The 26,958-nt window shown below is 33.2% G+C and overlaps 1 protein-coding gene across 1 annotated transcript in view; it reads left to right on the top strand.

Annotated features, from left to right (window-relative positions):
- Positions 1-26,958, top strand: part of LOC139520556 (protein mono-ADP-ribosyltransferase PARP14-like) — a 41,172-nt gene that overhangs the window by 13,336 nt on the left and 878 nt on the right. Inside the window, exons 6-21 of the mRNA XM_071313328.1 lie at positions 871-1,122; positions 2,760-2,996; positions 3,271-5,016; positions 5,418-5,903; positions 6,773-6,873; positions 11,004-11,231; positions 12,310-12,531; positions 12,962-13,052; positions 14,233-14,397; positions 15,010-15,081; positions 15,960-16,136; positions 18,883-19,101; positions 20,231-20,424; positions 21,476-21,890; positions 23,190-23,341; positions 26,583-26,760. Coding sequence (XP_071169429.1) covers positions 871-1,122; positions 2,760-2,996; positions 3,271-5,016; positions 5,418-5,903; positions 6,773-6,873; positions 11,004-11,231; positions 12,310-12,531; positions 12,962-13,052; positions 14,233-14,397; positions 15,010-15,081; positions 15,960-16,136; positions 18,883-19,101; positions 20,231-20,424; positions 21,476-21,890; positions 23,190-23,341; positions 26,583-26,760 — 4,935 coding nt within the window. The remainder of the gene's footprint in view (positions 1-870; positions 1,123-2,759; positions 2,997-3,270; positions 5,017-5,417; positions 5,904-6,772; positions 6,874-11,003; positions 11,232-12,309; positions 12,532-12,961; positions 13,053-14,232; positions 14,398-15,009; positions 15,082-15,959; positions 16,137-18,882; positions 19,102-20,230; positions 20,425-21,475; positions 21,891-23,189; positions 23,342-26,582; positions 26,761-26,958) is intronic.

The following is a 26,958-nucleotide window of genomic DNA, read 5'->3' as shown; positions in this document are numbered from 1 at the left end:
CAAAAAAGTACAATGATATTCTAGAGACTAACCCACAAACCCAAACGAAAAGCTGGCATTATCTATGTTATGTTTTAAAATAGTTTCATGTGTAATTGAGTTGCTTTTTACTCCTAATCTCTTTTTATTCAAATTCTTAAATTAAAAATCTATTTTTTCTTAAACTATGATATATATTTGCCACTACCCATACATCGACCAATTTCCAGTACTAGAAAGTTGAAATTTTGTGTCGTTTACAAGAATGACTGTTATTGATGAAAGTTGGAAATAAGATTTGAGAATGGAAATGGGGTATGTGTCAACAATGGTCAAAGAAACAACAACCAGACCAAACAGGAGAAATGTGTTCTTTGTATAGACTAGACCGTTTGTTTTCCCTTTTGAATGGTTTTACACTAGTAATTTTGGGGCCCTTTATAGCTTGTTGTTCGGTGTGAGCCAAGGCTCCGTGTTGAAGGACGTACATTGACCTATAATGGTTTACTTTTATAATTTGTTATTTGGATGGAGAGTTGTCTTATTGGCACTCACACCACATCTTCCTATTTCTATTATATAAAAAAGAAGATGTGGTATCATTGCCAATGGAACAACTGGACAACTCTCCACGAGACCAGAATGACACAGAAATTTAAAACTACTATAGGTCACTGTACGGCCTTTAACAATGAGCAAAGCCCATACTGTATAGACCTGACTTGAGAAAGGCACATACATAGTGTGACAGGTTTAAACTTGTTAGTAGGTGCCAGTGGTATGACAGTACAGTATGAACATAAGAACAAACTATTAAAATCAGTGAATGGTTTTAAACCTATTTTTTCTTATTTTCATGATAACAGTACCATTTCTCCATTTACATTATAGCCATTGAAGCAGTATTGAGTAAAAGCCTTAAAGTTGAAGGACAGACACTGAATGCTAAAAGATATGTTGCACCACCTCCACCAAAACCGGTTCCAAAGTATGATAATAAAGTGTTCATTACAAATATCAGTCCCACAACCACTAAAGATGGGCTGGAGAATTTTCTGGAAGCTAAGTCTAAAGGTATTCCAGAGGAGATTATATTTGGAGAGGCAGAAGGCACAGCATTAGTTACATTTGAACAACCACCAGGTAAAAATCATTAAAAGCAATAGCGTTTCAAGTAATATTGTGAAGTTTTACTGTGACCTGACTTGAAGTGTTGCTCTCCCCTGTTTGCAATTCAATAAAATCATACCAAGTTTCAATTTATTTTATCAAATCAAACTGTGTAACTGGTCAGAACTTTTATCCAACTTCTGTAGAAAACCACAGTCAAGTCAAAGTGCAAGGTGATAAAAAAAAAAGCATACTTTAGTTAGATGCCTATAAGACTCTAATTCCACTAAATTGCTATTATGAAATTGCAATAAATTGCCATTATGAAATCAGGGCTCACGCTACCAGGCGACTTGGGCGAAGAAGTCGCTTTCCCGACCGTCACTTCGCTTTCCCTGACCCCCAAAAGCGAAAACAAGTCGCCCTATTCTTGACGATACTCGCTTTCAGTCGCTTCCGTCATCGGACATTTTCAATTTTTACCAAGTTGATGAAACATCAATTTTTTATTGATAATTAAAGAAAGAATTTAGACCTAAACGATTGATTATCTTAAGAAAAGAGGTTGAAGCATTGTCTTTGCAGTGTGTAGCAGGTTATTTGATAAAAATACAACTTTTTATCACTTCGTGCATTTCCGCAAGTCCCGGTGGTTGTTACTCTAAAAACGTACATCAACCTAAATTTCGGCTGCAAAATAAGTTTGTTACTTCATTTAAACGTGATAAAAGTTGCCTCCAGTAAAAGTTCAATCCATTTATTGCGTTAAAAACGTCATGTTCCTTTCCAAATAACTTGTCAAACATCGTTTATTTTTGTAAATTTTCTTGCATTCGCCTGCCATTGACCGATTTCTAAACTACGGATCTGAACCGGAACCAGCTATGACAGAAATCCGTACTTTTACAATAATTACTACGGACGCACGGATGGAACAGCTGACAGAAGAATATTGATCCCAAAGGGGAAAATTACGTATTCCACACGCATTAAGAGACTTTTGGTTACATCTAATTGATTGGTGTATATAATTCCCTATATTTTTTATGGATTGTTTCAAAGTTGCTTAACTCTGAGACTATTAATTATCGGTATATTATGGCCCAGCTTAATAACTTTTATATTTTTTTATGAGAAACACTGAATTTCATACACAAGATAGATTTGAATTAAATTGTAATTGATATATTTTATAATTTCTTTACATTTTTTAAAATAAAAATATTTTTTTTAGTGCTAGATATAAATATTTAGTTTGTAGTTTCTCAAAACCTTAGTTAAACTTAAACAACTTTTAATTTGAAATGTTACTTTAATTGTAAACTCAGATATGAATTGAATAATATAAAAAGAACATTATTTACATATGACCCTTTATACTATAGTAAAATCCAAACATTGTAGCGCACTGCGTGAATAAGCACTTCTCTTTCAAATCTCACCACTTCTCCCTATCAGTTTCAAAAAGAGAAGTCACTTCTCCCTATAATTCTGAAGTAGTGTGAGCCCTGGAAATTGAAGCCAAAAATTTCGGGTTGTTGTCTCTTTGACACATTCCCCATTTCCATTCTCAATTTTATCACTCAGGTTAATTTATACTTATATACCAGTTACATACAGATGTTACTTTTCACTGGTATATTTATACTGATTGTAAAACTATATTATAGATATGGAGAAACTACAGACAGCCTGTATGAAGAGACAATTAGATGGCTGCCATCTTAGCATACACCAAGTTCCTATAACAGACTGTATAGTTGTCACTGGATACAAAGACAATACATCATCAGACACAATGGAATACTACTTTGACAATAAAAGGCGGTCAGGGGTCGAAGGTGTAAGGGAAGTGAAGTTAGTGGAAGATGAAGGGAAATTTCTGGTCTACTTCATTGATCCTGAGAGTAAGTTTGTTATAGCTGAAATAAATGAATTGGTTAGGTTCAAAGTCATTAGAACATGTAGTTAACTTTACTGAAGATAATTTCTATACTGTAGATATAAATAGTACAAGCTCATTTTAATTTAAGTTTCACGTGTTCACTGCTTTACCGGTTTTATAATATATAACCTCTTTTATTATTTACATATCATTTCTATGCTCTTTCAGAGAAATGTCAAATCAAACTTGTTAGAATATTTTTATTTGAAATATACAAATGGTTGTTTTTGATTTAGGTGCACTTGAGGTGTGTAAGAGAGAACACAAAGTTGAAGGTCAAATACTGAAAGTTCAAGTGTACTATGAATGTCTAGGTCAGGCTTGTATAGATGATGATGGTCCAAAGTTCAAATCCCTGAAACCAACTGTGATACCTAACATAAATCCAAGGACAATTGAATTCCTCCTTAATTCTGACACAAATAAAGTGGCTTTTGAGAAACAGCTTTCACAACACCATGCAGTTGTTGAATGGCCAGATAGTAAAGACATAGAGGACAAGCTTGATGTTAACTGTACTTTAACTGAAGAAGTAAAGGATTGCAGAAAATTGGCTAAGACCTGGGCTAAAACTGTGAAAACAGAAGCTGAGAAATTTTTCAGCATGCTGACTGTGAATGAAATCCAAACCTTGCAGGAAGCTTGGAATGATGTGATGAAACATTTAAAAGAAATCAGCATTTCTAATCCAGAAAGTGTAGCCATCAGAGTTGTCAAAGAAGACTGCAAGATAGTAATCATAGGGCATAAGATTCCTGTCGAAGAGGTATCAGAAAAAGTTAAGAGTATCATGAAAGATGTTGCTGCTGAGCACGACAGGAGAAAACTTCAAGTTACTGAAGAAGTTCCTCTTAAACACTTTCAGCTTCTTGTTTTGCTGTATTTACATTTTTTGGATAAAATGAAAAAGGAATTTGAAGGACTTAGTGTTCAAGTTAATATGAAAAAGCATGTAATGATTTTCACAGGAATGACAGGTCATGTTAATGCAGCTAAGGTTAAGATGTTTGAACAGATACAGGAAATAACTAATGCAAATGCTGGGAAATTTTCTGTTGGATTTATAGAATTTTTGAAAATACCAGAGGTTACATCATATGTAGGTCAGCAAATTAAGCAGAAGGGAGTGTTAGGGGTTTGGAATGTAGAAGAAGGAAATTTTATAACCATGTATTCTTTGTCAGACGAGGGTGCTGTGACTGCTTGTAATGTGCTAAAAAAATCAATCATTGAAGCTCCAATAAGTCTTGATGACAAACAGAGTGCTTTGATAGGTACTGAGGTATGGAATGATGAAATCAAGACTGTAGAAATGGAATACCAGAAAGCTTTGGTTAAAATTGTTGTGGCTGATCCAAAAACTATTGTTATATATCAGACTTCAGCAGAAGACGAAGGAATTGTGAAAGAAAAAATCAATGACATCTTTTACCACCATGCTTTATCTGAGGAAAAGCTACAGCTGCCAAGTTCAGAGTTGCGATTGTTACAAGAACAGTATCAATCAGAATTAAGTACACTTAAAGAACAGTTTGCAAAAGATCATGTGACTCTGAATATTGATAATATCCGTGTTTTTATTCAGGGAAATTCAAAAGGAGTCAAAGAAGCTAGGCAGAAGATTGATGGAATACTTAAATCTATACATAGAAAGAAATACACTATGAAAAAAGCTGGCATTGTGAAACATATGACAAGTGACCAGGGACAAGCTAAAATCAGTCAAGTGGAGAAGAGGAACAAAGTTGTTGTGCATCTACAAATTGGTGAAGATAGTGAAGATGAGGATCATAGAGATCAAGCCCAGCCTATCTCACCAAGAAAAACATACACAGAGACAGCTATGTGTAAAATACCTTCAGGGCAGACTATTATCACAGTTGTGGGGGATATTACAGAACTTGATGTTGATGTTATTGTTAATGCTGCTAATAAAGAACTGAAACATGTAGGAGGACTGGCTAAAGTTATTGTTGACAAAGGTAACAACTTAACATCAGTAGGGGGTCTGAACTGCAGGTAAATTATTTCCATTGACAAATATTGATTATTAAATATAAGTACAATTTGATGTTTGTGATGGGTTTTGTGTTTCACAGCTTTTCCTACAGTCAATTTTAGTTCAAAAGTGTAATTGTAGATTGTTTCTGTACAAAAAGCCTCAGACGAGTGCATATTTTATGGATTCTGATTTGAGTAAATTGTTTATCTTAAAAAAAAATATTTTGGTTTAATTTTTGCCTACAAAATGATTTGATCATCAAATTCAATATTTAAAGACAGGAATATGGGTCCTCCAAGGACAAAATGTAAAAATCTGCAGTCTTATTTATTACAAAACAATTAGAGACAAATTTCTAGGCCATTCTAAATCTATCCACAGGTGGAAAAAGCATACAGACAGAGTGTGATGCTTATGTTGGTTCAAAAAACAAATCCAAAATGTATGAAGGAGAAATATTCTGCAGTTCTCCTGGTAACCTCAACTGCAAAATGATTGCTCATGCAGTAGGACCTGTGTGGCAGAATGGTCGCCAACAAGAAGATGAATATTTAAGTGAATGTATACAGGCATCTTTAGAGAAAATGGAAGATAAGAAATATAGAAGTATAGCAATTCCAGCTTTATGTACTGGTATTTTTGGCTATCCCGCAAATAAAGCAACAAAAGTTATTGTAGAGGCTATCCGTGATTACATGAGAGAGAATGGAACTACAACACCAGTACAACAGATCTACTTATGTGATGTTAAAGAAGATCTTGTCGACCATTTTGAATCTGCTGTGGAGAGATTTTTTGATAAAGCTAATGTTACAAAGCAAAGAGGAAGATCTGGCTTTGTTAGTCTGCCAGTTAGATCCAGACATGGTAAAGCATTATGATACTTGTTGTTTCATCTTTTTAAGTAGTTCTGATGAAAAATTGATTTTTTAAACACTTTGATCTTGTGATAAAATTACATGTACAATGCAGTACATGCATTTAGGTTATTACTACAGTTCATTAATGACATTTGGACAAGTGACATTTTTTATGCAGTCAGATATGACAATTTGGCACTGTAATTTCTTGTTGTCACAAACATTAAAATAATAACAATGTAATAAAAGTTATTCAAAAACAATAAGGACTGGACCTCATCAGATAGAAACAAATGAATTGTTTGGTTCCACAAATACTTCCTTATTATATATTGATTTATCGATGTCTTTATGAATTTGATTTATTTTAAGGGGGCTCGCGGGTATAAATCTTTTTTTTTTAAGTGTGGGATTTTGCTATAAATAGGTAATTTTTGATGAAGTTGAAGTCCAATCAACTTGAAACTTAGTACACATGTTACCTATGATATGATCGTTCTAATTTAAATACCAAATAAGAGTTTTCACCCAATTTTCACGGTCCACTGAACATAGAAAATGATAGTGCAGATGGGGCATCTGTGTACTAGGGACACATTTTTGTTTTGGTTGATTATTGTACCATATGATAGAGAAACAACTAATAAAGTAATAAATAAGATTTGTATTAAAAAAAAAAATGTTAAATTTTTGCTGAAATGTTTGTACTGTTAAACCTCCTTTAAACACTTTCTCGGCAGGTGAATTGGAATATATATTTTTACATATCTTCAACCTGAACATACCAACAATAAATCTAAGACTTATTGAGACTAGACTAGTACTGTATGGTCTACTCAATTGAATCTCTTTTAATGCATTTTATTTGTTATTTAGCTTCTCATGACTATGGTCCAAGTCCATCACCAAGGAGACCATCAAGTCCAGGAAGCCATATATCAGTCTCACTTTTGAAAGGTCAAATTGCTTCACAGGAGGTAATGCTGTTATTTTATATCCTTGCTAGTGATATGATGTTCCTAGCTAGATAAATGTTCAAGAAAATAAATATTTTAATGAATTCTCAAGAAAAATAACTGTACAGCATGCTAAATGAAGGGATTTGATAACTGAAATTTGAATCCTTTATACATTTTGACAAATTATCCCAGTTGAAATATGTTCATGCCACGTTTCGGCAACAAAGTTTATCGACAGGTTGTAGGTATCCCTATGGGCACGAATTGCCCCCTTTAATAACAGACTTGTTTTTGTACAGTTATGAATCACAGTTTATGACCAAACTCAGTAAAGACTCGTCGAAATTGCATTTAATTGATAAATTCAACAACACTTACCGTTATCTTGATGATATGTTTTCGTTAAACAATCAAGAATTTTCTCAATACAATATACTGCTGAACTTCACCTAAAGGAACTTACTTTAAATAAATAAAATTTAAACAGTAATAACTGTCCTTTCCTAGATTTAGATATTTCGGTCTAATAAAGGGGAAACTCCACACTAAAATTTACAACAAAAGGGATGATTTTTCGTTCCCTATTGTTAATTTTCCTTTTGTAGATGGTGATGTTCCTCTGGCACCATCTTACTGTGTTTATATTTCACAGCTCGTTTGCTATGCCTGTGTCTGTTGTGACGTTTTTGATTTTAAAGAATGTAATCTATGTATTACTGGTAAATTATTAACCCAAGGATTTCGTTACCATAAATTACTTAATGCCTTTACTAAATTTTTCCATAGATATAAAGATTTGGTTTTGAAGTTTAGTTGTACCTGTAGAAAACTTAATTCTAATGGGATAGCACATGTATCCTCATTTTTATGGAAATGTTATTAACCGTGCCCAAAAATTTTGAAATGATCCTGGTAAACTTATCAATCCTTCAAATAAACTTATTCTAAAAGGTTAACAATTCAACACTGTAATAAGATCATTGAATTTTGTTTTTATTGGTATAAATATTGATTTTGTTATCAGTAAATTAAAGCAAACTAAATATTACTTGTACTGTGAAAGTACTTTTATTCGTGGGGAACCAATTTTTGTGGTTTTTTTGTGGATGACTGTATCCACTAATTTAAGTGTCAAACGAAATAAAACAACCATTATCCAAATCAAGACTTCGAAAGATCCCTAAATAATGTAGGTTTGACTACCGATTTGATCTAGAGAATATATTGAATCACACCAAATCTGAGAATACATCCAGACAATTTATATCTTTGTTTCTAATGGCTTCAATTTTCAATCTATTTTTTTTTTAGAAAACTAAAATCCACGAATTCAAAAATCCACGAACATGTAATATTTGCTAATAACCACTAAAATTGATACCCACGAATTAAAGTACTTTCACAGTATGTTAAATACATATACACATCCATTGATCTACAATCTGTTGATACCTGTATCTTGGCATTGCACAAGGTCATGTTTTTCTCTGACTGTTTATGTCTTCTTTACACGAAATCCATTGGATGTTGGATGTGTACAAATTGATAATTTAGTCTTAGTTTTATGATTTTTATACGACAGCAAAAAAGTTTTTTGGATCGTATAAATATATGATGTTGTCCTCTGTGTTGTCTGCCTCTGCTTTGTCGTCTGAAGACACATTTCGTTTCCGGATAATAACTTTAGTTTTAATGAATGAATCTGTATGGTTTTTTTTAAGAAAGTTAAATACCACAAAAGGAAGGTTTTGGATTTATTTTAAGTATGATGGTTCCAACCGTTTAGAAAAGCATTTTCTAGTTTCAGGATAATAACTGTTGTATAAGTATTTTGATTGCTCTGAAATTGTACCACAATGTTTAATACCAAAAGTTGGATACATTTTGGGGGTTATGGTGCCAACAGTTTAGGAATTAAGGGCCAAAAAGGGGCGAAAAACAAGAATTTTTGTAGGTTCCAGACAATAACTTGTGTTTGAGTGTATGGATCTCTCTGACTTTGTGCCACAATGTTCCATATCAGAAAGGGAAGTCTGGAGTTTAGTTTCAGGGTAATTGCCCCAAACATACAGGAAAAAGGGGCAAAAAAAGGCTAAAAACAAGCATTTTTCTAGTTTCCAGACAAAAACTTGTGTTTAAGTCAATGGATCTCTCTGAAATTGTACTATAAGCCTCCAAACTACAAAGGAAAGCTGGGATTGAGTTTGGGGGTAATTGTTCCAAAAATTAAAGTTTTGAGGTGGGAAATTTTTTTCCATTTTTTTTTAAAGGGGCTCATATTTTTTTCCAAATTTTTCAATCTTCAAATTTTTGAAAAGTTTAAAGTATAAAGAAAAAACCTTCAATTGGACAGTGTTGTTTAATTGATTTGTAAGATCTTATAACATTTATTTTGTGTCAGAAATCTATATTATGTCAAAAATTTGATCACAATCCAAATTCAGACAGTATCAAGCTTGAATATTGTGTCCAAATTTGCCTCAACTGTTCAGGGTTTGACCTCTGCAGTCATATCAGGCTGCACTCAGCAAAGCATTTTATTTTATTAGTTGTTAGAGGCTTTGAACTAGTTTCCAGTTAACTGTGAGTACTCTCAGATATGTACCTAGTGTCTTTTTGTTGTTGGGATGTACAAGTACCCGTCCACTTCCACTTGTATTTTTATCCATCTGATGAGATAAGCCTTTTTTAACTGATTTTTACATGACCGCAAAAATTTAAGAAAAATGTATACTACCGTAAAAATAAATAAATTTTGGTCGTACATTGGTATCAAGTTGTCATTGTAGCCATCGTCGTCAGAGTCTTCCCAAGATGGATGATTTCCAGATAATAACTTTAGTATAAGTAAATAGAAATCAATAACTTTAACACCAGGTTTATAACCACTAAAGGAAGGTTGGGATTGATTTTGGGGTTTTTGGTCCTAACAGTTTAGGAATTAGGGGCTTAAAAGGGGCACAAATAAGCATTTTTCTTGGTTTTCGCACAATAACTTTAGTATAAGTAAATAGTAATCAATGAAATTTAAATACAAGGTTTATGACAACAAAAGGAATGTTGGGATTGATTTTGGGAGTTTTGGTCCCAACAGTTTAGGAATTAGGGGCCAAAAGGGTCCAACATTAAACTTTGTTTGATTTCATCAAAAATTGAATACCAGTAATTGGGGTTCTTTGATATGCTGAATCTAACCATGTATTTAGATTTTGGATATTGGACCATAATAGGTAAATGTCCAATTTAAATTTTTTAAGTTCTTAGACCACATTCATTCAGAGTCAGAAACCTATTCTGTGTCAACTATTTAATCACAATCCAAATTCAGAGCTGTATCAAGCTTGAATGTTGTGTCCATACTTGCCCCCAAATGTTCAGGGTTCAACCTCTGCTGTGGTATCAAGCTGCGCCTGTGGAGCATCTGGTTATAGTTCGTTCTTATGTTGTACTATTTAACCTCTGTCCCAGGTTGGGGGAGAGTTGGGGTCCCACTAACATGGGTTACCCCACCACATCCTGTATGTATGTGCCTGTCCCAAGTCAGGAGCCTGTAATTTAGTGGTTGTCGTTTGTTCATGTGTTACATATTTGTTTTCCATTCATTGTACATAAATTAGGCTGTTAGTTTTCTCGTTTAAATTGTTTTACATTGTCATTTAAGGCCTTTTTATAGCTGACTATGCGGTATGGGCTTTGTTCATTGTTGAAGGCCGTACAGTGACTTATTTGTTAATTTCTGGGTCATTTTGGTCTCTTGTGGAGAGTGTATCATTGGCAATCATACCACACCTATTTTTATATTAGGGCTATTCCAGAAAAAAATGTATGGAGGGGTTGGAAGGCAGTTTTAGTCAGCACCCGCCACCCGGACAATTGTAATTGAGAATATAGTGCATTATAGTGTGAAAAGTTGCTTTGATACCCATCACCTATGTATTATTAATATATTGTGCCTTCCAACCCCCCCCCCCCCACCTACATTTTTTTCTGGAATAGCCCTTATTAAATATGCACATATAGTATTAAGAAAGTTGATTAAAAAATTGTTCATAATTTTTCAGCCAAAAAAAACATAAAATATGTGCTATTAAAGCTTACAGTAAAAATGATATCTGTTTTAAATTTTAATACATTTGCATATTCACTAGGTTGATGTAATAGTTAACACAACATCCACAAGTCTTCAGTTGAATCAAGGAGCTGTGTCACAGTCCCTACTGAAAATGGGTGGTACAGGAATACAGGCAGAGTGCAGCCAGAAATATCCCACTGGCATACAGCCTGGAGAGGTAGCTGAAACTTCAGGGGGCAAGTTAGAGTGTAAAATTATCTGTCATGGTGCCCTGCCTGGCTTTAATGGTGCAACAGCTATGAAGGTAAAGACGCAATGTATTGTACATTGTGCAGATATGTGTAGTTATAAATGATATCTTGAAGTAAATATGTCTGATCTTTCTTAACCAAATGTGTACTACAGAATCTAGCTTCACTGAACTTTATAGGTACAAGCTTTTTATTGCTTTAAAATCGTTTAAAAGAATTTTTGTGTAATGGTTTTTCCATATTTCAATCTGTTTAAGACACTTATAGTACATTACATTCCAGCTATAAATGAAAAATGGTCTTAAAATATAAAGAATAAAGAGTTAAAGGACCCTATCCCAACCCTTATACAATATATTTTATTTTGTTTGAAATTGGTGTTTTCACGTTTGCTATTAGTGGTAATTATTTATAGATGGGAACTAGTATAACTAGTTCTGCAACAGTATGTACTAGTCATAGAGTTTGATGTCGGGTGTATAATGCAAGAGGAAAGTTTTGGCGGTTTCTACGGTTGGGATTTAATGGTACTATATAAAGTTTGGCATTTAAATGTAATATTATCGAAGGTGCTCGCAGTTGCGTCGAATTGAAGTTGGTCACATTGGTAAATTGACAGTTGCTGCTATGTTTATTACATACATACAGGCGTTGGAGGTATTAACCGAGGAAAAAGAAAAGATGCCAATGAGAAACAATGTTATATGTCATGGATTTATATGTCAGTGGTTTGAATCGAAGAAATATGTAGAAGAAAGTAAAATAAAATATTGTATCGCAAGAGAAAATAATATGTTACTGCAAGCAACAAATCCTATATCTGTGTTTGTTTTGTTTATAGCCTATTGAATTTAGAGATTAAATACTTTAAATTCGGACCAGCAGGGCGAGGGAGAATTTATGTGCATTGATATTTTCAGCTTGGTTAGCCATGATTGCAGTCAGTATGAAATCATTATGGACAGTTTGCAATGCACTTGCTCTCTCTCATGTATCCTTCCTGTTGAGATTCATATCTGTACCAATGAAATCCACTAATAATAATGATTCCACAGTATGTCAAGAAACTAATGCATGGTATTGTTCCTTATTATTGCCATTATTTTTTTTTACATTTTTTCAAACCCTTAGATTATGGAAACCTTTATGAAGAACTGCCTACAGATTGCCAATGACAATAGATTTGTTTCTGTTGCATTCCCTGCCCTGGGAACTGGAAATCTTGGATATCCTAAAAACCAAGTGGCTAAACACATGTTTTCCTGTGTTGACCGATTCTCCAGTAGTCATCCTAAATCATCTGTTTGTGATGTTAGATTTGTAGTATACGAAAAGGATTACCCAACTATCAAGGTATGTGTTAAGTATTCATAGGTTCTTCTAAATTCATGCATACATTTTTAATTTTTTTTTCTACTGTGAACAGTTATCAAAAGTACCAGGCTTATAATTTAATAAACCAGACGTGCGCTTTGTCTTCATAAGACTCATCAGTGCCCTCAGATTAAAATAGTTATAAAGCTAAACAAGTACGTGTTGAAGAGCATTGAGCATTGAATGGAGTGCCAAGAGTTTTATAAACTTGTATATATGCTTAAGGTTGGGAAGAAAACTTAGTAACTGGAATGAAGAAAATATTTTCAGATATCAGAAGAAAATAACATTAATTTAAGGCTACAAATATGTTTGTTTGTTTGTTTTATTGTTGGTAATGGAATCAATCTTTGATGATTAAGTAACTTACAAATTGTATCCATTTCCCAGATTTTTGTTTGTTTTAAAGGCATTTGAGGAAGAACAAAGAAAAAGGCAGAGTGGAGATTATGTCAGTAGAGAGACAAGAAATCTTGGTCATGGTGATACAACAGATCAAGGTAGTGCTAGATTAAACAGATTGGAAAACTCTTTACCTAAACAATGGACTTGGCATGATGCTTCTTATAATTCAAAACATGATAAAGTTAAACTTTAATGAAAATTACATTTCTTATTCTCAGATTTTTTTGTATGACACCATTAAAAGTGCTGATAATAACATACAAGATCACTAATGGAGAAGACAATATTTAGAAAAATTATATAAATTTTGTGTTATGGAGATTTAGAATGTTGACAAATATGATGCCTACCTATGTTAGAATTAGAATATAGCATGGCATGATATAATTATTACAAGACTAATAGAAAATTAGGAACTGTTATACTTTGAAATGGAACTATAAAACAGGTTTGAAAGGCATCCTTATGGATTTGATGAAACAACACTAACACAAATGTCCATTTGATCTCCAGCATAGTTCAAAATTACATTTGTCCTGTATCATGTTAAAGATTTTGGTCAAGGTAGTTTACTGAGAATTTGTAGTCTCATAAATTTTAAACTTAGTAAACATTTTCATTATTATATGACTTTTCTATATTATTTACCAAATAACAAGTTTGATCCCCTTTTTGCACGGAAATGTGATATTTTGAATCCAATCCATTCCCAAATTAAAGTTTTCTATTAAGGTCGTTGAAGGTTTGGTAGGATCAACTTGAAGCGTATGAACTTTTTGATTTTTATGCAAATAACAGTTTTGACCCAGATTTCACTTTACATTAAACAAAAGAAAATGGACTAATTATCACTGAACTAGTATACATATTTGTTTAGGGGCCAGCTGAAGGACTCCTCTGGGTGCGGGAGTTTCTCCCTACATTGAAGACCCATTGGTGGCCTTCGGCTGTTGATTGCTCTATGGTCAGGTTGTTGTTGCCTTGACAAATTCCCCATTTCCATTCTCAATTTTACATAAAAAAAAATTATAGATATTTTGTTTTCAATTCATGATACACATCTGGTTTATTTAACAGAAATTTGTTAGCTTTGAAAGTTTTTAGATAAATTGTTTAATGTTTTTACAAAAAATGAATGATACTGATTCTAAGAATTGTTTGTCAACAGATTTTCAATGAGAGCAAAACTTTATAGAAATATAAACACAAATGATTTATTTGGAACCCTATATGGTGTATGCTATTCGTTAAAAGTTCATTCATATCTATTTATAGTTCAAGGAGCATCAGGCGGGTGGCACCAGAGAGCTTTAGCTGACAATAGACAGGCTAGTGTTGATATTGGAGATTTGACCTTGAAAGTTTACCAAGGGGACTTAACTGAGGCCACTGTTGATGTAATTGTAAATGGGACAAACAAAGAACTAGATTTGACTAGAGGTGAATCTTTAGTCTTTAAAAATTCATATATATTATGTTGTTTTTATTATTTTAAACTTCACAACAAAGTTGATGATGCTAGTAGGAGTACATATTGATATTCATAATTTTGTGTTCTTACAAATTTATAATTTTAATTTGGTGAATTAGTAAGTCATAACTTTTTTGAAGCCAAATTTAGGAATTTATTAAATTCTGAACTGTACTACAAAATAAATAAATAATTTAATGATATCAGAAACTGCCTTTTCTATGTTTACATTAGTCAAAGATAGCTCTGAAAGATAGCTCTGAAATTTGTCAAGATTTATTTGGAATGACATGGAACATGTGATATAAGAGAACATGGTTACCCTTATAGAAAACATAATAATTGCTGACCTAGACTTGTGGTGACAAGTTTCTGTGTTGAAGTAGATCAATTTTCCAATAGAAAAAAATGATCCTACATCCCCAGCAAAGCCTTGAAAAAGGCTGTCAACATGTCAAAGCAATCTCAGAATATGTATGTAGCAAAGAAAGTACTAAAAATAAGATTAAATGTAGTGCTAGCATAGAATGGTAAATGATATTTATGTTTCATTCTTAAAAGACTACTTTCATATCTTTTAGGTGGTGTGTCTCAAGCTATTCTCAAGAAGGGAGGAAAAGAACTGTCACAGCTATTGTCAGTACCAGCACCTAGTAAGTTATTGGCTTTGTTATTTGACCATCTGGTTATGTGGGGTTTGAACGCAACACTGGTTACAATTCAGTTGCCTCTGAAAAATTTACTAGTGATTCCAATATTGAAAAACTAGACTTTCTAGTCATTTGTACCCAGATATGTTTAAGATTGTATATATATATATATATACAACTCGTCTAAACATCAACCCAACAACGTTAGATCTGTTGATTTGCTTTCGCAAATTTTTTGTACTTCCCTCCCCGGGATTCAAACTCATGCTACTGAGATATTGTGACACCAAATCGCCTGCACTGTATCCGACGAGATAGACCAATCGACCACCTTGGCTTCACAATAATAAAGCTTTCGATGGCCCGGTGTTACCTTTCCTCGTCGAGTGGTCAGCGCATCAGATACAGTGCTGGCGATTTGGTGTCACGATATCTCAGTAGCATGAGTTCAAATACGAGGGAAGAACAAAAAATTTGCGAAAGCAAATTTACAGATCTAGCATTGTTGGGTTGATGTTTAGACAAGTTGTATATACAGAATGTACACAGCCATATATCACCATCACTGCTGGTGATCCGATGGATAAATCTGTTGTAGAGTTGTCACTGGTTCAAACTATATTAAGTCTGTTTAACTGAGCTGTGGACCAATATTATTGCATTCATTTTCTGAATATTCAATAAATTATCTGATCACCTATTTAATTCTTTGACAGATGCCCAAGTATTAAACAATTTCCACTGGTGCTTTGTTTTGTTTGACATTATTCAGTTGTTTCAGAGTCAACATATGTATAGTCAGAAATCCATTACTATGAAGTGTAATAATGCTTATGGTGTAATTATTTTTCAATAATTTAGCTTTTTATTCCTTTTTTCAGAGAAAGAAATGAAGCGGGAAGGTGTGGCCACAACAACAGCGGGAAGAAATTTCTCTTGTGACTTTATCATACATATCAATATGGAAGACAGTCATGTGGACTTAAAGGATAAATTTAAAACTGTCCTGGAAAAAGTTGATGAATTGAACAAGAAATCAGTAGCATTGCCAGCTTTAGGTAAAGTATTAATCTGGAGTTACCAAAAGATAACATGCAACCACGAATTTAGTAGTGACTGAACTGCATAAAGCATAGTGACCAATAATACGACTTCTGAGTTGTCCTCTTTTCACAAAAGTCTTTTATTTTATCATGGTGAAGACAATGAAACACAATTAAAATGTAATTGACATTAAAGATATCAACCCTATTAGTAATTTGTTATCTCAATATTGCAGATGTGTAAATTTTATAATGCATAATTAATTCACTTACTCAGTGCTTCTTCAAATTTTTTGGCCAATTTGATTTGATGGACATGGGATGTTGTTACTGGTATATATGTATTATTATTATATACCTCACATGCATGACAAATACCAGCTTTTGGTATGTATAGTGCACACCCCTTTATGGTCCAAGAAACGAAAGAAAAAAAAGTTTATTGGTTGTATAATACTCCTAGACATTTAGGAAAAGTTTCGGCCCCAAAATCGACAAACAGGAAGTTTGTCGATTAACAGGAAGTTTTTTGAATGGACACCAATGTCAGAGAATTCCATACGGAATACGTAATTAATATGAAATTGCAAATATTCTAACATATAAATAAGAATTTTATTAGATTGAGATAGATATTCATAAAAGTTTTTTTCTTTAAACAAAATTTAAAAAATTATTTGAGTATCAAGGACAAAATTAAATATTCAAATTTTATTAATGTTCTGATTCAAACAATAAAATAATTACAAATCAGTCTAATAATTATAATTAATGTCATTAGTGCTGTTATAAATAGTTAAAATCTCATTATTTTTATTTTTAGTTTGATGAGGTATACTATATCTGTACATTGTCGGAAAATTGACAATTTTGGATATTCACCTTTCAACAGGCCATAATTGTATATGATTGTCCTTTCTCTTATATTTAAGAAATGATTCTTTCATGTCATGCCCTAGCTCATTTAATAATGGGTAGGCATGATTGTTGTCAAATGTTTTATAACAGCTATTGCTTCTTTTGCATGTTTACAAGCTTGGTCATCAGTGTCACTTAGACACAATCTTCTTTTATTCAAAATAATTGATGGTTGATGGTCCCATAAACTAAAGCATGACTTCCATTTTTTTTTAAACGGATAAGATGTTCAATAGAACTGGTAATTGGAAAATTATGGGAGGGAAGAACTAGTTGCTCAACTTTGGTTAAATAAATGTAATTGGTTTATGAACTCCAGTTCCTTCAGTTCACTGAAAACAGTAGCCTCTACCACCATAGCCAGAATTAGTTCAACTAATTGACTACCTGGATAATTGCTTTTAAATTAGATTGAATCCAATGAAGGGTGAACATTATGTTGAAGGAATATAGACTGCAGTTTGGAATACTTTATAAATAGAGCTTGTGAGGTAAAGAATTTTGATTTTTAGCTCACCTGGCCCGAAGGGCCAAGTGAGCTTTTCCCATCACTTGGCGTCCGGCGTCCGGCGTCGTTAACTTTTACAAAAATCTTCTCCTCTGAAACTGCTGGGCCAAATTTAACCAAACATTGTCATAATCATTATTAGGGTATCTAGTTTAAAAATTGTGTCCGGTGACCCGCCCAACCAACCAAGATGGCCGCCATGGCTAAAAATAGAACATAGTGGTAAAATGCAGTTTTTGGCTTGTAACTCAAAAACCAAAGCATTTAGAGCAAATCTGACATGGGGTAAAATTGTTTATCAGGTCAAGATCTATCTGCCCTCAAATTTTCAGATGAATCCGACAACCCGTTATTAGGTTGCTGCCCCTGAACTTGTAATTTTAGGGAATTTTTGCTGTTTTTGGCTATTATCTTGAATATTATTATAGATAGAGATAAACTGTAAACAGCAATAATGTTCAGCAAAGTAAGATTTACAAATAAGTCAACATGACCAAAATGGTCAGTTGACCCCTTTAGAAGTTATTGACCTTTATAGTTATTTTTTAACCATTTTTTCGTAAATCTTAGAAATCTTTTGCAAAAATCTTCTCCTCTGAAACTACTAGGCCAAATTAATCCAAACTTGGCCACAATCATCTTTGGGATATCTAGTTTAAAAAATGTGTGGCGTGACCCGGCCAACCAACCAAAATGGCCGCCATGGCTAAAAATAGAACATAGGGGTAAAATGCAGTTTTTGGCTTATAACTCAAAAACCAAAGCATTTAGTGCAAATCTGACATGCGGTAAAAGTGTTTATCAGGTCAAGATCTATCTGCCCTGAAATTTTCAGACAAATCAGACAACCTGTTGTTGGGTTGCTGCCCCCAAATTAGTAATTTTAAGGACATTTTGCAGATTTTGGTTATTATCTTGAATATTATTATAGATAGAGATATACTGTAAACAGCAATAATGTTCAGCAAAGTAAGATTTACAAATAAGTCAACATGACAGAAATGGTCAATTGACCCCCTAAGGAGTTATTGTCCTTTATAGTCAATTTTCAACAATTTTTATAAAATTTGTAAATTTTTACTAACATTTTCCACTGAAACTACTGGGCCAGGTTCATTATAGATAGAGATAATTGTTAGCAGCAAGGATGTTCAGTAAAGTAAGATGTACAAACACATCACCATCACCAAAATACAATTTTGTCATGAATCCATCTGCTTCCTTTGTTTAATAGTCACATAGAGCAAGGTGAGCGACACAGGCTCTTTAGAGCCTCTAGTTTAAATGTCTTGGGGTTCAGTGTTTTCTAAATTAATTTTTGTTGATGATTTATAGGAGCAGGAATAAGCTATGCCATAGACAAGGTTGCAGAGAGTCTGTTTGAAGCTTTGATAAGTTTTCAGAAGAAGGACACAGATGTTTCTGAAGTTCATGTAGTAATTTATGAAAAGGAGAAAGTATCTCAATTCCTAACAGCCATGCAGAACTGCATACAGTCACAGAGTAACCAATCACAAGGACTGTTCAGTAGATTTAAAGGAATGCTTGGATATGGTAATGTCAAATCTCTGTTATGTAGTTTAAAAATTTTAAAACCCATTTTAGTAAAAAAAAAAGTATGAACTTGCTTAACCTCTCACTTGTATGATAGCTGTTTATGGTTCATAACAAAATTGGGTGAGCAACCCAAACAGACATTATACATGTAGATTAATGTGATATGAATTGTTATCCAAAAGCCAAAACATTGTAAAAATTCGTCAGACATATATATGCATGCAATATGTACAACTGACTGAAAATATCTAAAAATTATAAAAAGAAATCTAACAAAGATGCAAACAAAAAAACTGTTGCTGTAGGTGGTAGAAAAATTGACAAAGAGGGGAACATACTAGTTTATAGTTGATTGCATAAATATTGTATTTTGACAAAGATGCTGATAAAAAAAGTTTTTGTAGTAGATGGTACCTACTGTATATGTTATAAATATTCTCAATAAAGTTTGAATTTAGTAAAGTATAAATACAATGTAAACAAAATGGAAACAACACTGTTAAAACCACCTGTGTCAGAATTGCACCTCAAGACCTACCTGAACCAGGTTACCATAGATATAAGGAGATGTGTAATGAGTGCCAATGAGACAACTCTCCATCCAAGATCATATATCATTCTCCTTCAGAATTTCACAGAGAGTCTTGTCCATTTTCTCTTTTTATATATAGAGATTTACCAAAGGTTACAGTGCTTCATGTCTTCTTCTAATATGAAATATACCGTAATATGATTGCAATTGAGACAAGTGTCTACAAGAGTTTAAATGAAGAACCTTTAACGTAAGCAAAAATTGGCACCCATACAGCCTTCAGCAATAAGAACTCAAAACTCAGTTTTGTTATCATATTTATCTAAGAAAAGAAGGTTTCTAGTGTGCTTATTTTAAAGCACTTGATTAAGGGCTTATTTAAAAAAATTGGAGGCTTGGACATCACTTGATATTTTTTCTTTGGGTAATAGGGGTGGAAGTTAGTACAATTCTATAATGAATGAAAATAAAAACAAATTGGGGAAGGGGGGGAGAGAGAGGATAAAAAGAATGTTGTCAAATCCCCTTACATTTTCCCTGAAATAGCCCATATCAAATCTAAACCCAGGACAAACATTCAACTTTGTGTTTTAGGAGAGAAGAAAGCAGTATCAACAAAGCAATGGACAGTCAGTAAGATGCCAAGCTCTGTTCTTAATCTTGTTGTTTATGCCAAGAAACAGAATGATGCAGATTCAGCGCTACGATCGTTAGAAGAAAGCTTGATCAATGATTATAAAGAAAAACTTATTGAGGATACTGTAGTTAAAGATCTAACTAAAGAACAAGTGAGGATTATTAATTAAGAACCTGGCTTAGTTGAAGGTTGAATCATTAATATTAATTGAATACCAATTTCCATGGATTTTGTGGGTACAAGGGAACCAAAAATTTAAATGTTTAACTCATTGAGTAGGTCTGGTAAGTGCCGATTTTGGCCTCAAAATTCAGGTTCATCTGATGAAAGATTTTGGACACTTTTAAAACACTTAGGTGTCAACTTCAGTCGATTCAATTACTTCATCAGAAAGATTGAATGGATTTAGTCATCCAAGATCAAATTCAAGCCTTTATATGAAAAATCTTATCAAATATGCCATAATATGTCACTTTCTGATGTTTTTTTGTCAAAAATGAAAGTGGCCACATACGTGTTCATTCTCAAACTTTATATATGTTATGTATTATCATCAAATACAACTTGCATTTAAATATTCAAAATGAACACATATGCGAACATTTTCATTTCAGACAGAAACCATCTAAAAATTAATCAAAATGCTAAAATTTTGTTGATTTCAGTAATTTAGCATGACTTAATAATGCTAGTACCCAATACATGTGCATTGTATTGTAAAAACAGCCCATATTTATGTAACAAAAGTATTCTGGCTTAAAGTTTACATTTTAACAATTTTGTAAAACTGCTATATTTTGGGGCCAAAAAGTGGTCTTACTGGGCTTACTCCTTTCTTAAGAAATGTATGTAGACTTTGCTGAAACCATTCAAGGGGGTCTCATTGGGGGGTTCTGATCCTCGATCCCGCTTACGCTTTGTACGTAAGCAATTCTCATTTTTTTGTAATTTCCAGTGTCCCGCTGGACTTCATTTCCCGTTTTCACGGCACAATAACTTGACTTTCACGTGTCACGCTTACAAAAAATCGGTAATCCCGCGTCACGCTTAGACCCCAATGAGACCCACATTAAAAAAACCATGAAAACTTGTACCCATGAAAAACACTGAATTCACAGTAAAAGAATTGATGAAAAATGGAGTATGATAAGCTTGGACTTGGACTTGGTTTGGACTTAGATATTTAATGTTTTCTTTTATAGGAAGCTAAAATTATGAAGTTAGAAGAAACATGTGAAGTAGAGATAGAATTTAACAGGAGAATAGGTCGTATCAAAGTCAGAGGTTTGATAGAAAATCTCTCCGAGGCTATGGATGATGTCCACAAAATTTTACGAGACTTTGACAGACAAAGACAGAAACAACAACATGCAAAATTAGTAGCAGACATGGTGCAGTGGTATTTTATTTCGGTAGAAGATACTGGGCAAAAACTGGAGGAGTATCCGGCAGAAGTTAATCTACTTTTAGAACAAGCATTAAAAAACAATGAACCAAAGGCATTCTTCCTGGATAACAGTGGAAATAAGTATATTGTGGATTTTACTGATTATGAGGAATATCCTGAGGATGATCCATCTGATACTGTGGCTGTCCTCAGAAAGTCTAAAATGACAGGTAAACATGGTTTCCAGTATATATTTGAGTATATGTGGGGATAGATGCATACTCTATACACTGCTATTGATTATTATGTCCCATCTGTAGGAGTGAGGTCTCAGAACCATAACTGCAATTACTCTTTCCATCCTATTTTCCTCTTGTAGTTTTTATAAATGCAAATAATGCGACTGCATGAATATTGCAATAATAAGGACTTGTATTTTGATGTCTGTTACATATATCTGTATGCAGATTTATCTAAAATAATAGATCTAAAATTTTATCAATTTTTCAAAAATAAATGCACACAATAATTATATATATTAATATTCAGTACTTACTTTCTGTATACTTAAATTTTTAATTATACCCCGCTTTGAAAAAGGCAGGGTATCATAAGTGAGCAATAGCTTGCAGTTTCACTTGTTATACCCCTGCTTTGAAAAAGGGGGGTATACTGTTTTACCTCTGTCTGTCCATCCATTCTTCCGTCAGTCCGTCCATCTGTCCCATGAATATTTTTGTCACATTTTTCTCAGGAATTACTATACAAGGATTTTTGAAATTTAGTTTCAAGGTTTATATACGTCTGCTATACTGTGTGATGCGTTTTCAGATTCATCACTTGACAACTTCCTGTTTACCTAACACTTGTATGATTTTACAAATGATAGCCAAGTTGAAAATTTTCTCCCATTTTTCTCAGGAACTACAATATAAGGATTTCTGAAATTTGGTTTCAGGATTTATACAAGTCAGCTATACCGTGTGATGTGTTTTCAGATTCATCACTCAACAACTTCTTGTTTACCGAACACTAGCATATTTTTACACTATTACAATTATCCACTTGCGGCAGGGGTATCAATATTTTAAATAAAAAAACAATTGTTTTTGTCACGCTTTTCTACATTTCTACTAATAAGAATTGTCTTGTTCAGCAGCTTGACAGTGACAATTTATGGTGTGGGAGGGCTTTTTGAATCTAAGTCACCTACATCCTGTTTCTAATACTTTAATGTACAAGTCAGGGTATGCTAACCATGACAACACATTCATTTTCTAGATGAATATTTAGCATTGCTAATTGTGAATGAATTAAGTTATCTTTCAAAGACCTTGGAGAAAATTTAAAGAATCAAATGAAAAATATATTATTTTTCTAAAGTGAACAAAAAAGCATAATTACTTAAAGTAATGTGTATAACAAGTCTTGTTGGTGACCTTCTGCTGTTGTTTTTTTCTATGGTCGGGTTGTTGTCTCTTTGGCACATTCCCCATTTCCATTCTCAATTTTATTGTGTATGATTGCAGATTCTGCTTTTGATATGCCATCTAACTGGGCAGCCATGGATCAAAATGAAAATATAAAGATTGTTACATTACAACCTGCTGATAAAGAATACCAAGATGTTGTTAAAGATTTCCAGACTAATATGGCAGGAAACTATAACAGCATTGTTAAGGTAATACAGTTAGGATACTATGTTTTTACAAATTATCTCCCCTTTATGCTAACTTTTTTTTTCCAATTGTGAAAATGAAAGCTATTGTAGTGATGCATTGTCACTTTTTCTCTTTAAATCAATACATTTATCTACATTTTATCATTAAAATCGTTATAGAACAGTTGCATTTTAAAAGACAAATGTATCGAAATGTTGTCACAGAAAGGATCTTTGATTTTTGTTTCAAAATAACAAACTTTTTAAAAGACTGTTATATACACATGGAAAAAAGTATTGCAACACCTTGATTTTTTAAAACTTGAAAAATCAGCCTCTTTTTTTGGATGAAATATAATAAAATATATATATATGTATAATATTATTGAAACATAGATTATGATAACATTGGGATTGAAACGAACAAAAAAGGTTTGAAAAAAAAATGATTTATATAACCACAATTTTAATAACAAAATGAAGTGTTTTTTGTACAAAAAAATGCATTTTACAACTTTTACTGTAGTCGAACTTTACAATGTCAGACATTTCAAAATTAATGTTCAGATGACTGTTCACATCATGGTTGTTCGTTATATGCCAAAGAATTAGTACTTTGTGCGCAGCCTCTATTCAAACAGATAACCGCATCTTAACGTCTTCTGATTCCTGCCATAAATCGACTAATTTGTTGCTAAGGTAGCAGCAACCATTTGTGATGAAGGGCATTGTTTATTTCATGATGTGTTTGAACTGGGGTGTCCTTTCGCGCACTTAACGCCCAATAGTGTCCGAAATATGCTCGATATGGTTCAAATCCGGGCTACGATCGGGCCAAGGAAGATGAGCCGAATTCCATTTGAACATTGGATCTTCCTCCACGATGCTAATTTCCAACTTTTGCGAGCTCTGCACTACGTGTGATACGGAAAACTGTGTGTCTGTTCGTTAGCAAAGGTCTCCGAAATGGCCTTGTCAAACGATAACCAGTAACGATGAGTCGATCTCGAACAGTTCTTGTTAAAAGGCTCCTGTATGGCCACCACTCTCTTTTTAGGATTGTCTTGTATGCAATGGGTTTCCTTCTGACCAACCTTCATTATGCTTGATTTTCCCTAGCAAATGGTATAGGGGGTCTTCATTATCTTGGAAGGTCTTTAACAGCGTTTATTGCCTGATTTTTATTGTCGAGCCTGCAACTTTTGTTGCAGAAAGCTCGACATAGGGATAGTGATCCGGCGGCGGCGGCTACGGCGGCGGCGGTGTTAGCTAACTTCTTAAAAGCTTTATATTTTAGAAGGTGGAAGACCTGGATGCTTCATACTTTGTATATAGATGCCTCATGTTACGAAGTTTCTGTCAGTCACATGTCCAATGTCCTTGACCTCATTTTCATGGTTCAGTGACCACTTGAAAAAAAAGATCAGAATTTTTGTAATGTTGAATCCTCTCTTATTATAAGTAATAGGATAACTATATGTGGTTTGTGCGTACCTTGCAAGGTCCTCATGCCTGTCAGACAGTTTTCACTTGACCTCGACCTCATTTCATGGATCAGTGAACAAGGTTAAGTTTTGGTGGTCAAGTCCATATCTCAGATACTATAAGCAATAGGGCTAGTATATTCGGTGTATGGAAGGACTGTTAGGTGTACATGTCCAACTGGGAGGTGTCATCTGACCTTGACCTCATTTTCATGGTTCAGTGGTTATAGTTAAGTTTTTGTGTTTTGGTCTATTTTTCCCATACTTTGTGCAATAAGTCTACTATATTTGTTGTATGGAATGATTGTAAGGTGTACATGTCTAGCGGGCAGATGTCATCTGACCTTGACCTCATTTTCATGGTTCAGTGGTCAAAGTTAAGTTTTTGAGTTTTGGTCTTTTTATCTAATATTATATGCCAAAGGTCAACTATATTTGGTGTATGGAATTATTTTATGATCTATATGTAAGTCCCGCAGGTTTTATTTGACCATGACCTCAATTTCACGGTTCATTGCACAGTGTTAAGTTTTTGTGTTTTGGTCTGTTTTTCTTAAACTATAAGTAATAGGTCAACTATATTTATTGTATGGAAGCATTGTTAGCTGTACATGTCTGCCTGGCATGGTTCATCTGACCTTGACCTCATTTTCATGGTTCATTTGTCTTTGTTTAGCTATCTTGGTTTATGTTAAGTTTATGTGGCAGTTGTTAAAGCTTTATACTTAGGACTATCAACATTAATATCAATGATTAGTAAAGAAGGCGAGACATTTCAGTGTGTGCACTCTTGTTCTCTAAACGACTTATAGTGGAATGGTGATGACCAACAATACGTGCAGTTGTTACAGCGACATCCCTGCTTCTCTTATGCTGATAATCTGCCATCTTGCTGCAGTTAAGAGTTGTCAAGGACCCATTACAAGGTGTCAATCACATAACTTTAAAAACTTGGTTATTTAAAGTGTTGAAAACAATGAGGATGAAAACATCTGTTTTGCTGTTTACGGGTACAGTAGCTGCATGTGCAGATAAAAACTTATCGAGTCGATATCTATTGATTAAACTCATGTGATACTTAAATAATGTTTAACTAGTTCTATTTTACAAAATTATATCACAAAAAAATAAAGAGTGTTTTTTTAATTTCAATTTCAATTTGGTGTTGCAATACTTTTTTCCATGTGTATATATTAAAAGTTTAAGATTAAGGAACTTAAAAATAAATAAAAGTGACAGGTACGTGATTTGAAATAAAGTCAAGTATACATTTGTTGGGGAAAAAATGGCTATTTAAACTAGCTGTAAGGAAATTAAAAAAAGAAAAGTAGGAGTTTTAGCAAGAAAAATTCTAATTGTCACTACATAGGTTAAACTAGAGTCCAAATATCTTACAAAAAGGTTAAAAAACATTGAATAGCAAACATCCTTAAAACTATTGTCTGATTGGTGGTCAAGGGAGAATTTTAAAAGTTCTAAAAATAACAAACTAAAATATAATATTTTGTTGAAAGGCAGATTGAATATTTTCAGAGGTTGATGACTTATTATCCAAGATAACGCACATTAAATTTAATTTTCTGAAGTAATGCACAAAAAAAATCATCAAGTGGAGTACTTTAAGTAAAAATTGGTTATTCAAATTCACCTACTCTGTTGTTATTACTTATTAGAAAGGTATTTTACTGGACCCATTGCATGTATTTTTTCTTAAGAATCTGTAATTTTGATTTACCTTAATATGGAGATAAATTTAAGATTGTATTTTATCTATTTAGATGGAGAAAATACAGAACAGAACTTTACAGCAACAATATGCAGCTAAGAAAAAGTCCATGGATTCTACAAATGCTAAAGGGAATAATAACGAACTAAAACTTTGGCATGGTACAGCCATGGAGGCAGTTGATAGCATTAACACATATGGATTCAACAGAAGTTATTGTGGAAAGAATGGTAATTAAAAACATTAAAAGAAAATTAATATCTTCTAATTGAATTTTTCATATTTCATTGTGATTTTTCTCTCTTTTATTTTATTGTTGATTTATTCAACAAAATTTCTTTGTAATTTTTTGTATCAATATCTACAGGGAACATTCTTGTATATATTCAACAGTCATTACCTTGTTTGATTTATTTTCAAGTGATCTA

The sequence above is a fragment of the Mytilus edulis genome, chromosome 4, assembly GCF_963676685.1.
Source record: "Mytilus edulis chromosome 4, xbMytEdul2.2, whole genome shotgun sequence".
Lineage (NCBI taxonomy): Eukaryota > Metazoa > Mollusca > Bivalvia > Mytilida > Mytilidae > Mytilus > Mytilus edulis.
Note: the sequence above shows the minus strand (reverse complement) of the source record. Positions and strands in the feature narration are given on the sequence as shown.